The sequence below is a fragment of the Temnothorax americanus genome, unplaced genomic scaffold (assembly GCF_048541705.1).
Source record: "Temnothorax americanus isolate GAGA-0224 unplaced genomic scaffold, ASM4854170v1 Scaffold67, whole genome shotgun sequence".
Lineage (NCBI taxonomy): Eukaryota > Metazoa > Arthropoda > Insecta > Hymenoptera > Formicidae > Temnothorax > Temnothorax americanus.
The window spans coordinates 717,535-730,691 of NW_027509789.1; the positions used below are offsets into that span (position 1 = coordinate 717,535).

The 13,157-nt window shown below is 36.1% G+C and overlaps 2 protein-coding genes across 2 annotated transcripts; both read right to left on the bottom strand.

Moving 5' to 3' along the window:
* Positions 1 to 5,924: 5,924 nt before the first annotated feature.
* Asf1 (histone chaperone asf1) lies at positions 5,925 to 8,028 on the bottom strand. Its single transcript, XM_077421362.1, has 3 exons — positions 7,755 to 8,028; positions 6,915 to 7,030; positions 5,925 to 6,817 (listed from the first exon to the last, which is right to left on the bottom strand). The coding sequence occupies exons 1-3, from the start codon at positions 7,861 to 7,863 to the stop codon at positions 6,443 to 6,445; spliced, it is 600 nt and encodes a 199-aa protein (XP_077277488.1). The 5' UTR covers positions 7,864 to 8,028; the 3' UTR covers positions 5,925 to 6,442.
* On the bottom strand, positions 8,000 to 12,615 carry LOC143905767 (uncharacterized). Its single transcript, XM_077421358.1, has 2 exons — positions 9,612 to 12,615; positions 8,000 to 8,095 (listed from the first exon to the last, which is right to left on the bottom strand). Exon 1 carries the CDS (start codon positions 11,191 to 11,193, stop codon positions 9,724 to 9,726), a length of 1,470 nt encoding a protein of 489 aa, XP_077277484.1. The 5' UTR covers positions 11,194 to 12,615; the 3' UTR covers positions 8,000 to 8,095; positions 9,612 to 9,723.
* Positions 12,616 to 13,157: the final 542 nt, after the last annotated feature.

Consider the following 13,157-nt stretch of genomic DNA (forward strand, 5'->3'; position numbering starts at 1 on the left):
TCTCATAATATTCCGCTACGTGCCTTACGAGCGGAGATATTGCGACGCAAAGTCCAAATGTGAAAATTTATTTTTAAGATACTCCTCCTCCTAACGCTCTCATTCAATATTATTATGATTATCAGAGAAACGTCCCTTTCACTTTTTCGACGCTGGCGGCGCAGGTATCGCCAGTTTCGATATCGCGCGCGTATTTCAAAACGCACAAAATTACCTTTTTTAAAAAAAAGTAAAAAAAGGCGCCAAGTACACGTATAGTAGTGTATATGTTGTTACCTAAAAAAAAAAAAGAAAATGGTAGTATTATACCTCGAAAAAACCTAAGTAACAAGTGGTAGATCTTTATATCTCGAAAAATCTCGAAAAAATCTAAGCAGTAGTATCTTTATTTCCGAAAAATTATAACCCAAGTGATACACGTCACAAAATTATGTTACCTTATCAAAAAGAAGAGTCGCGCTTCAAGTGATCTATTACAATTACAAAAAAGAAATGATATCTCTTTAAGTTAGAGCGCCAATTACAGAGAGAACATGTATATTGCCTCAAAAAATAATTGTTGCACTACATTGAAAAATCTTTACATTGTGTCAATTAGAAAAGAATGTATAATAACAATTTTATAAGATTAAAAAATTTTATTTAAATTTAACAAGGGAATACAAGATATTTAAATACAAAGTTATTTACATGTGTATTTTTTAATGGCCACAAAGAATTACAGAAGTAACAGTACAAAATAAAAATATTTTATTAAAATACATAAATTTTTCTTGTAAAAAAACTTGGCGCTGCTAGACCTTTTAAATAAATAAAAACAACAATAAATAAAAATAATTCAGAGAAGAATACAATGGGAGTAATATTAAATGATTATCAGCGTGGATGTGGGAGTGAGTGATATGGGTGTGCGTGACGACGCGGACGGCGGATAATGCGGCTTATAATTAAGTATAGAATAAGTTTATTTATTTATTTAAAATTTCGAGGTCTAGCAGCGCCAAGTTTTTTTACAAGAAAAATTTATGTATTTTAATAAAATATTTTTATTTTCTACTGTTACTTCTGTAATTCTTTGTGGCCATTAAAAAATACACATGTAAATAACTTTGTATTTAAATATCTTGTATTCCCTTGTTAAATTTAAATAAAATTTTTTAATCTTATAAAATTGTTATTATACATTCTTTTCTAATTGACACAATGTAAAGATTTTTCAATGTAGTGCAACAATTATTTTTTGAGGCAATATACATGTTCTCTCTGTAATTGGCGCTCTAACTTAAAGAGATATCATTTCTTTTTTGTAATTGTAATAGATCACTTGAAGCGCGACTCTTCTTTTTGATAAGGTAACATAATTTTGTGACGTGTATCACTTGGGTTATAATTTTTCGGAAATAAAGATACTACTGCTTAGATTTTTTCGAGATTTTTCGAGATATAAAGATCTACCACTTGTTACTTAGGTTTTTTCGAGGTATAATACTACCACTTTCTTTTTTTTTTTAGGTAACAACATATACACTACTATACGTGTACTTGGCGCCTTTTTTTACCTTTTTTTAAAAAAGGTAATTTTGTGCGGATAATCAACGACGCGCGGCTGCAATCGCGCGGCTTGAGCGTAAAAAATCGCGCCATTGACACTCGACTTTAATAGAATTATAAATAGCTCGATATCTCAAAATTTGCGGAAGTTAGAGCAAACACGGACATTTCTCAAAAAATTCAAAATTTTATAAAACATTACAAATCGCTTTGCTCCTATTTTATTTCGCTCACAAAGGACCTCTTATGAGAAAGCTTGTATTTTATTTTATGCATAATTATTAGTATTTATTAATTTGGCTTTATCATAGAGGAAGCTTTATGAGCAAAATAAAATAGGAGCAGCTTAGTAGCACAAGTGAGGCTTTACAATTGACGCAATGTCAAATCGATGTTGACTTTGGGAGTTCAGGCTACATGGTCCATATATGGACTTTGTATATGGACTTTTGTATATGGATCGTGTATAAAGTTGGATCTAATCAACCAAATCTTAAAGAATTATATATGAAATAGGGGTAAAAAAGACTGAAAAATACATATAATAAAATTAGAAATAGCCCGATATCTTAAAATTTACGGAAGTTAGAGCTACCACAGACATTTCTCAAAAAATTATGGACCTTTGATCTCGATCGCGTATAAAGCTGGGTTTAATCAACCAAATCTGAAAGAATTATATATAAAATAGGGGTAGAAAAGACCGGAGAAGAAATTGTTTTTTTAGTTTTCGATGCCAATGCATTCAGAATGTACGCATACACATACGCATACACATACGTGTGGAAAGTTATAAACATATAAACCCATGTGGAACCCGGTTTTGCGTGGAAAGTGTATGCGTGGAGGCAGTAGGTTCCGCCCCCCCGCGCTCCACTATTGTTAAACTAGATACATAGTGTGCCTTCAAAGTATTATACACATGCGTGTGCTTTCCACTGCTTTAAAATTTCCATTCACATTCACTGCTTTAAAAGACTTTCCTTTGTTCATACATGGAGGGGTAAAAGTCATAGTAGTGTAAGTCAAATTTTTTTAAATTTTTTCTCGTGTGTATAGATGCAATCTATACAATATATAAATTGCATCTATGCACACAAAAAAATATTTTTAAAAATTTGACTTACACCACTGTGGTTTTTACCCCTCCACATGTACTATTTTCACATATACATATATTAGTCGTTTATGCCTTTCAATGCTCAAAATAACTGCTATATTTTTCAAACTTTTTTGGTTAACTTTTTAATAAAAAACGAGCGATGGCTAAAACCTTCTGAAAGTCACTCAGGAGGGTGACCTTGGCAACATATGTCAAGTGCAAGGTCATCGGGGCTGGATCCGTTATTGTAAAGTTTTACCGAAGTGCCGTCGTTAATGAGTACAGAAGGAGCGAGACACCATCGCGGAGCGACGACCTGCGCGTGTTCACACTGTACTGATAATAGATACAAAATACAATATTTTCTATTTATTTTGATTATTTTCTGGAGAAACATATACATTGGAGTAATTTTCCGTAAAAAATTATTTTTTCTCGCGTATATGTATTTAATTAATAAAATTTTATTTTACTTCTCTGTGGCACTTGTGATATTTTACGCAAATTATTTTTAAAATGTTATAAAAGAAGTGAGCAGTGTGTTTGCAGATGTATACAATATACACCCACACTAAACTTTTACGCTATACTTTGATTTTAAGTCTGTTTTATATGACTTATTGTATAGAATTTGAATAAAATCATAAAAAGCCACTGAAAAATAAAATAAAATTCTTTTAATTAAACCAATATATAGTATTTCCAAAAGTTTTTTCTTATTTTAAAAGGAATTAGAAATTAATACTTCAATACACTACCTAAGGTAAATGTACCAATGCCTGGACACGTAAGACCTATGTCTGGACACCTTTATCATTTTAGTTATTAAATAAATAACGCGAATTAAAATCAAAGATAAAAATATAATACAAGAAAAATATTTTCATCTTTGATTCTTTGATTTTAATTCGAGTTATAACTTATTTAAGAAAGGCCTAAAATGATAAAAATGTCCAGACATAGGTCTTACGTGTCCACGCATTGCTATATATATTTACTTTACACTCAAAATTTTTATCTCGATTATATATCTCATAAAGAATGTATTTTGGAAAAAAATGTTTAATATGAAAGTTGTCGAATCTAACAGAGGAAAAAATATGTAAACTTTTTTTTCAATTGGACTCAAAAAATCTCTTTAAAATTTAATGCTTATAAATTAAAAAAAAATACTGTAATTTTGAATAAAAATTGTGTATACTTTGAAGTATTAAATTTATTTGATTCCCCTTAGCCAACGGCTGGTGCGAGGCACATTTCACTACAAACAAACGTTGTAGCTTGTGATAGAGATAGATAATTGCGGATTAATTATGAGTTTGCTTAGCTTAAAGTATACTATCTAACCTTCATTTTAAGTTTTTTTTTTGAATTTTCACATCGGGTTCATCACCTATACTTTTGTCAAAAATGACTAAAAACACGTCTTTTTTACATATTTAATCTCAATTTTTTTAAAAACCAGATGTGATAGAAAGATTTCACTGACAGATTCGGATTTAGTGGGCAAAAATCTACAGAAAACGACTCAGAAAACTCAATCCGCACCTGACACGTCGACCAGTGTTAAATTATTTGACGTAAATCGCAGTTGCTATATTTGTCAAATCCGGAATTAGAATTATTAGGTTCTCATCTTAGATAACAGGCAAGGTAACGCATTAGAAGGTTTATAATATATTGAAAAAGTCTTTAAGCATAGTAAATTTTTATCATATGCCCATGGGCTAAAAGTATTTCGTCGGGTTGATTTGTATTATTGTATACATTATAACCATGATGACGCAAACCTTTTACAGCGTGATCTTTTGTGCAGTTTAGATTCTTGGCGTAATACAAATAATTTACATTTTCTAATATATCCAAATGTCGTAATTCACTTTAGTCGGAAAAAGAATATATTTGTACATGATTATTTTTTAAATGGATAGATCTATGCTCTCTCGGTAACGGACTCTACTCGTGACTTAGGTGTAATAATTTTGCACAGATTTTATCATAAAAAACATATTCAAACTGTCACGAGGTGTGCATTTAAAAGACTTGGATTTGTTACATGCGATCTTTTAAATATTTACAAAATATCTATTGTTTCTTAGCTATGATAGCTTAGTATGCTCTCGGCGGAGTGTCGAAAGACTATCGAACAATGTTGTAAGATTTTTTATGGAACACTTTATTACTAGGCTATTTACAGGCGTAAGTTACTCGGTAACTTTACAATTGCTCTGAACGTATCTATTGTCGAAGAGCTCCTTAGTCAGACTGATCGTCGGATCGGCAGAGCCAATATGTTATGCTCATCTAGAGGAAAGTCACAGAGCGCGGCCAGCGTGTTTCAATAGTATCACGTGTACACCAACTCTCATTACTTGAATTATACATACATAGTTCACGTGTACTAGTGTCGAATGTTTAGGTCTCGAATGTTTAGGTGAAATTCCTGAGCGCATTCCGTAACATCTATACTTTTTAAGATTATTTTGCTCGTTGGTCAGACCACAGCTAGAATATGCTGCAATTATTTGGGCACCGTACTAAATTAAATATTATGTAATAATTAAGAGGATCCAATACCGTTTTCTCCGTAGAGTTTTCTTATGGAGAACCAATGTGTTATTCTGATCATATTTATGATTTCATGTTAAATAAGCTTAATTTACTAACATTTTGGAATGTAGAAGAACTTTTTTAGACTTATTGTTTCTCTTCAAATTAATTAATGGGCGCGTATTATTTGCTCTGACTTATTGGATCGCGTATTATGCTAAACACGGATGAGTTAATTGCGTTTTCTTAAATGTTATTTTTTAGTCGTAACTACATATATCTGAGCTAACAAAGCCTTAAGACATAGATTTCAGATTAATCAAAGATCAGTCGTTAAATCTTTTAAATATGCACACTTTTATCATGTGAAAAAAAATGAAAAAATGAAATTTACAATAGCACAAATTTTTGTCGCATGTAATAAATAATTGTAGATTAAACTAAATTTTTCGACAAGAAAATATTGCAAAGAGAAAGGGAGAGAGACAGAGAGACAGAATGAAAGAAAAATTTTTTTTCAAGTAAAAAACAATATGTATTTTTTATCTTAGTATGTACGTATGTATATATACACTACTAAAAATGGAAACTGTTTTACGATCTAATGCAACGTGACGTTATAATAAGCAATAATGGTATAATACTTAAAACATCAAACATATTTTTTAGGTTCAAGCTTCAAATTATAAGCTACTTAAACATTGTAACTTTGAAACAATAATTGCGTAATAGTGTGTTTAAAACTTGCATCATAGCAAGATGACTTATAATTAATTGTTTAATCTTATTGTGCAGAATATTGGCGCCACGATTGCTGTTTGTTATTATTTGTGAGGTTTTTCTTTTTACAGAAATTAATCTTAGAGAGATTGTAAGTTGCAATCAAGTACCACTATTCGATTGAGAGAGAAACCTGAAAGTAACTCTATCCCGCGGGCAATTAATCCAAACGTTCATTCTTTTTTATTCAGGTGTAAGGTGTAGGTTATCACATTATCAACAGATAGTTCTTTTTCAAAATCTACAAACTTCTTAGATCTTATCAAAGTAAAACATCAATAATTATATGGAAGATTATTTGCGTGATTTTTTAATTATCTAAATATATATATATATGTATATATACCGAGGGTGTATTTTTTCTTCTCCATCTTCTCGCCAGGTACTACATTTTATCATTTAAATTGTTGTATAACGCAAGTTCACCGAGTTATTTCCTTATTAGTAGTAAATCAGTTTTCACATCACTTCCATTCCACCGTTTTGCGTATTCTCTGTGAAGCCTAATGTGGACGTAGGCGCATCCTGCGACGTATCTTCTAATGCCGGCGCATCCATGCCTTCGGGAAGACTGTTCGCTGATCCAGTTGGGCAGTCGTCCCAATTTATTTTAAATCTAGTGACGCGCGGTTTATCGCCTAGTATATTCCTCTGAACTTTATCGAATTGCGGCTGCGGCGGTGGATTCTCCCGGAGTTCTGGATCCGTGTATTCGTTATTTATAAAGTAACCCACGCGAACAAATTCGTGACCTCTGTACGAACAAGTCAGCAACACGACGGTTACGCCTAAAGCATCGTTGACTGGGATCCTACTCACATCAGGTGGATCAGCCTAATAATGGAAAGAAAGAAAATAATCAGATAATGCCAACATCATTAAATTAGATAAATTGCGATATATTTATATCTGCTGATTTAAGATATTTTACCTGAAATACAAACATGTGTCTTCCTTCTGGGATTGGACCAACGTAAATGGTATCCAGGACTTGATCAAATTCCTCCGACTCTGCGCTACCCACATATATCATCTTCCATTCCAAATCTAAAAGAATATCAGTGTTATATATACTAATACGTTTCTTCAGCATATATATACATATAGAATATAAATCATATATAATCCTAGTAAGCAAAATGGTAGCATAGATTTGATAAGATATGTCAACAGATATCAACTGCGTCCGTATTCAGCTTATGTTCTGCTAGCAGAGTCTGCTAACATAATCAGACAGCAGAATGGCAGTGGAAATCGCACAGAGCCTGAACGGTTCCAGCAGAATCTACTTGATTTCTTTGGCCACCAATCTACTTATCTAACTATGTCAGTTTTGTTATACTTCTATTGGTGTTCTGTCGACATCATGTGATATATCAGAACCGACATCAAATCTAGTCTTTCTACGACAAACTTTATAGCAGATACTTTGCAAGATCTGCTTTCGACAGACTTGGCTGTCTGGGAATGTTACAGGACATGTACACAAGAGAATTGAAACAACTACGTTGCAAGGAAGCTTGATCGACAAAAACTTATCACATTAGAGCACACGTCACCCTTTTCACCGTAAATAAATTCTACGTTTTACGATCAAGCGGATTGTGGAACATTCGTGATACAGTTCCGTATCATTGGCGGCTGTGGGCATCATGGCAATTGTAAAAATTAATCTAAAAAACGGTCGTCCGCGCGTTCGAGGTTAGAGTAACGGATAGAGGAACGGCGTCCTCTGCGCGAACTATCGTATTCACAAAATCGTGATTCGCACCTTCCTTCAATTCCTCGATGCACTCGAACGTGACCTCGAACTGGAACGGATTCAGGAACGGCGAGGGATTGTCCAGAACGGCGACGTTCGCCAGCTGAACCTTGGCCATGATATATCCCACGAATTTCGAGAGGTTTGAGCGTCCCAACCAGTCCCAACGAACGCGCGCCGCGCGGAGACGATTTCACGGCACGTCAGTGGTACGCAACTTATAATGCGCGTGCAGCGATATCTACGCTACGATCGTAGGTTCGCGAGCCGACGAATAAACAACTTCATCGCAGCACGCACTCACGCAGGGTAGTTTGGCGGCAAACGAACCGAAGACGCTTTCGGTGACACTGCGCGAGCATAAAAAAAAAACCGGTTGTTCATCGTCGAAATTCGATATCGTGTTTACGACGGGCGCGAGCGCGGCAAGAAATTCGCGCTAGAATTATAGAGCAGCATATTTTCGTGCTGTATAGCCCGGGAGGTAGCGACACAAAAGTGTCAGCGATTTGATTAGTCTTGGAACAAATTAATTTCTTTTGTTTTAATAGTGTTGTTGATGAAATGCAGAGTCTGGCTGCGCTGTCTCGCTGGAATGGGCGTTGCGGCGCCTTTGATCTTGTCGAAAAAACACTTATGTTGGAAGAATTTGATTAGTGCTAAGCTTTTATATATTTATTGTTTTTGTATAAAGAAATGTTTTAGAAGAATCTGGCATGCAACTGACACTGGAAAATGAGTCTGGCATCCTCCCAAAGTCGTTTTAAAAAGTCGATTTGTAGAATCATTTGATTGTCAAGATGGTAGTTTAAATATATAAAATTATAAAAAAATAAGTCTGGCTACTTGTACTGGCTGGAAAATTGGTCTGGCACCCCCTTTAAAGTCGTCTGCACGAGCGCGCCGGTAGCTCGTTGCCCGCCGTATCTCTAAATATTATTAACGCATTACTCATTGAAAAAGATTTTACTTGTCCAAAGGAAAAACGTAAACGATTTCGTGCTTATTAGTAGTGGAATGATGTGTAATTAATTATGTACTAATCAGAAATAAAGTAATTAAAAAAAAAACTATTTTAAAGTAGTCAACATTATGCAAGTATACGCTTATAAAAAATCAATTAATTTTATTTATTAAAATTATTAATTTATTCATCTGGATAATCTGTAATTAAACTTTTAATTTCTGATAAACTTTTATTTTCATTATCGGGGAGCTCGGTATATTGTCGGTATCGTCATCGGATTCTTCTTCGATTTCTTTTGATTGAGTACGTTCATGAGCGCGAAATCACGTGATTTCGATCTGACGCTAGCGTCAAGCAAAGAAAGCTGGATTTTCTCAGCGCGTCAAAGCCAAAGCAGCGCGAAGACGCCGAAATTTTGACGCTGTTTTTCTTTTCATGAATTTCAATTGACGCCGGTGTCAATTGTGGTCATGCGACCTTCTTGCCGCTGAAAATGAGCGTCGAGCGTTAGCATGAAAAAGCATCTAATATGGACGCCGAGAAGGCGCACGAGCGTCACATTTAAACCCATCAGTTTGAACGATGAGTCAGACGATCGAAGACGCGTGTGTTTGAATTCGAAAAATAATTTTGTAAAGAAAATGAGACTATATAATGAGTCACGTTTATTCGCATTTCCGTAAATTTGCCTCGAGCTAGAGGCACACGTTTGTTTAAAGCGATATTCATTTGCAGCGAATCACGCGCCACGGTCGTCGGCGTCGAATGAAAAGCGGAAGATACGAAACGACGCGAGGCTTCTCTATTCGCAATGTCGTCCTATATAAACGATATTCTTTATGCATATAAAGGGGGGTTTTTCGGTCGCTCCCGGGTGGGAGCTATTTAGTGTCTTGCACCATCGGTGATTGACACATGGCCTCTTGATCTAGTTAAAACACTTTGTACTTTGCACTTTGTATAACAATACTATTTTGCGCTTAACCTATCTGGAATTTTTACTCGTACTATTTATATAATTCTCTTAATCGACTTAATAAATTGAAATATTATATTCAAAACTTTCCATTTTTTCCGTTTAATTAATTTAACTATATCAATCTCTTCCAAAAATCCAATAGCTCTCAAATCCTTATCCATCTTTATTCTCGGTTCATCGTAGAGACTGCACTGCAGAATTACGTGGTTCAAATCTTCCCTCTCGTGACCACAGTCACATCTCTCGCTTTCAACGTATCCCTTTCTCTTCAACGAAGAACCCAGATTGTAGTGGTGTGCTCTGACTCTATTTATCCAAGTTATGAAGTATCTTTCCTTATCCAGCTTCGAAAACCATGGTTTTGTGGCCCGTCGCTCATAGAAATTCGTGAAGTAGAAAATACCCTTGTACGCAGATTCTGCTACGATCGAGTTCTGCGTTGCATCCCACGTAGCTCTTTTAATACTAGTCATCATATCACCTACTGGTACAACTATAGAAGGGTCCGCTTCCTCAGTAGCAGCCTCCTTGGCTGTTGCATCCACCACCTCATTTCCGAGTATTTCCTTGTGAGCGGGAATCCATACAAGTATAACTCTTTTTTCGTGTTTATAGCAAAGCTCATACAATATTCGTCTAGCTTCTATAATATATTGATTCCTATGAACATCCAATGTATTATTCCGGATACTCATCAACACTGATCTGCAGTCTGACAGAATAATCATATCTCTTGCTCTCTTCTCGATCTGGCCGAGCATCAGCTTCAACGCAGCCATCACCGCGAAGGCTTCCGCAGTGTACGACGAACACATGAACGGAAGACTGATTTTATATGCAATCTCCTGATCACATATAATCACGGAGGCTCCAGTAGATCTCTTGTTATCGTCTTGGGATCCATCTGTGAAGATAATTTCTGGCAATTCCAACTCATATTGCATAGTGATCTCCCTGATCAAAATTTCATCTGAAAATTTTTTGAATTTCCTTTTCAAACCGATGTCGAAATCAACTAAGGGAACAAATGTATGTTCTTCATAATTTCCCTGAAAGACCTCGAACTGCCGTGATGGGCCCAACCAGTTTCTTCTCTTCAAGGAAGATTTCCAAACCTCCGACATGAGGGAAAATCTGTATGTAGGAAGGAGAAACCGCGCATAACTCTCACAATCACAGGTGCGCTGTAGTTTCTGACATAAGCCATTTTGATTGTACACCATAGCTTTGTTGATAAAGTTGCTGCCAAGCATAAAAGCCCGGTCTCGAAGAGATCTCACCTTTGCTTCTGCCACAATTACGTTGTTCGGGGTACTATTCCTGTATCCCAGTGCAGTGCGTATACCCATAAACTGAGCTCGTTCTAACTTAAGTGAATACAAGGCATCTCTGGGATAATATATAAATAACCCGTAATCCATAACAGATCTAACGAGACTCTTATATAGCATCAGAGCTGTATTAGTCTCCATACCAGTAGAAACATGACAAAGATATCTCATAATAGAATTGGCTCTGTTTACTTTTCCTCTTATTTCCTGTGTTTGACGATAAACCGCTATCAAGCCAGATTCCAAGGAATTTAGCCTCACCTCTATTATATACCTTAGATCCTTGTATGTTGATAAACACGTTCTTATCCACGTATCCGCCTCTGGAAAATTCCACCAGTACTGTCTTCCTCGGTTCAAGGTCTAATCCAATCGTCGTGAGTCTTTCAGCGATTATGTTAACGGCTCGCTCCAACAAATCCCTGTTCTTCCTTCTACTAATCCCAGAAACGTATAGGCCAATATCATCAGCGAACTCAACTGCCTCGACTCCCTCGGGCAACTCCGCACATAAACCCTGCGTGAATAAAGAATACATGATAGGGCTAAGAATCGCGCCCTGCGGGAGCCTTCTGTAAACTAAACGATCCACATTTTCTTGAGAATTAATGGTAAATCTCACTCTTCTGCAGTATAACCATTTACTGATGAATCTAGCAATGTTTACCGGGCAATGAAGCGTAACCAGCTTATCCATCATGATCCAGTAATTTACACTGTCATATGCAGCGGAAACATCTAAAAAGGCTGCCAAGGTATATTCTTTTGAGCAGATAGAAGCCCGTATATCCGCCGTGATTCGCGCCAGGTTATCAGCGCAGGATTTACCTCGTCTAAATCCGCTCTGTGATTTGCTAAACTTTTCCTCGTTTTCCGCCCACCACATTAGTCTCTCATTAATGAGTCTCTCCATCAGTTTGCCTACACAAGATGACAGTAATATAGGTCGCACCTTCTCTCGTCCTGGTTTATCAATAAATATGACCTGGTACAATTGCCAATCCTCCGGAATGATTCCCGTTCGCCATACAGAATTGTACATACAGGTGTAACAGGACCTCCCTACCTGTATCCGGCAGTAGCCGAAGCATCTTGTATTCTACGCCATCCATCCCCGGCGCAGAGTCTCTTCTAGCCATGGTTATGGCCCTATCCAGTTCCGCCCTCGAGAAGGGGACGTCGAACTCACTGGTGACTCTCATGAAGTTGTCATAAGGCTTGTGAGCAGCAGTCGGGGGGGACAAACTGTCCGTAGTCTTCCTAATTTCCGTTTCCCTGTCATTCGACTGCCAATTATTCCAGGAGATATTATTCCTGGCCTTCTTAAATATACGAATAATCCTCCAAACATACCCAGAGTCCATAAATCGATTAATTCCTTGGCAAAATTCTTTGAAATTTTCTTTCTTCTTCTCATTGAGAGTCTTTTTAATCAACGCACAACATCTTTTGTATTCAACCCAAGAGTGAATAGTTTTATGTTTCTTAAAAGCAGAAAGGGCAGATTTCCTATTTCTAATCATCTCGTCACATTGCGCATCCCACCATCTATGGGATCTTTTGTTTGTATTTGGCTTCTTATTTACCTCGGATGTTGATTTTCTTCCAGAAGCTCTAGCGATACCATTCTTGAGAATATCTATAAATGTCTTATAATAAAAATCAATATTAAGATCAAAATTATCTGTATTTGTTACTGTGAATGTTTCAAATTCCCCAGTAATCAACTCACAATATCGCTCCCAATCCGTTCTTTTAGTGGAGACACGATTGGTTAGCTTCCTATAAATTCTTGTGTGTCGGTCGATCCGAAAAGTCAATGGAAAGTGGTCGCTACCCCAGTTATCGTCCTCCTGACTGCATTTCATCTCATCAATTATGCCCATCGAACAAAACAAAAGATCCAGATTGGAGTCACGCTGGCCACTATAGCCCAGTCGTGACTTCGTATCAACGTTCACACACAGTAAGTCCTTCTCATTTATAATGTCAAACAGAATATCCCCACTCTCGTTAGTTGAATCACAGTTCCAAAGAGTGTTGTGTGCGTTGAAATCTCCTAGGATAATCACATCATCCTCACCATTCCTCATAGAGTTGAACACTGCTCGAAAATCCTGTCCAGCTATAGCTTT

What these genes read in the sequence shown, in the direction of transcription:
- Asf1 (XM_077421362.1), bottom strand. Translation starts at nt 7,863, where the DNA reads ATGGCCAAGGTTCAGCTGGCGAACGTCGCCGTTCTGGACAATCCCTCG. An exon ending in CATCGAGGAATTGAAGGAAG is followed by an intron (nt 7,031 to 7,754) that starts GTGCGAATCACG and finishes ATATTCTTTTAG; the next exon opens with ATTTGGAATGGAAGATGATA. An exon ending in GACACATGTTTGTATTTCAG is followed by an intron (nt 6,818 to 6,914) that starts GTAAAATATCTT and finishes TTCCATTATTAG; the next exon opens with GCTGATCCACCTGATGTGAG.
- LOC143905767 (XM_077421358.1), bottom strand. Translation starts at nt 11,193, where the DNA reads ATGAGATATCTTTGTCATGTTTCTACTGGTATGGAGACTAATACAGCT.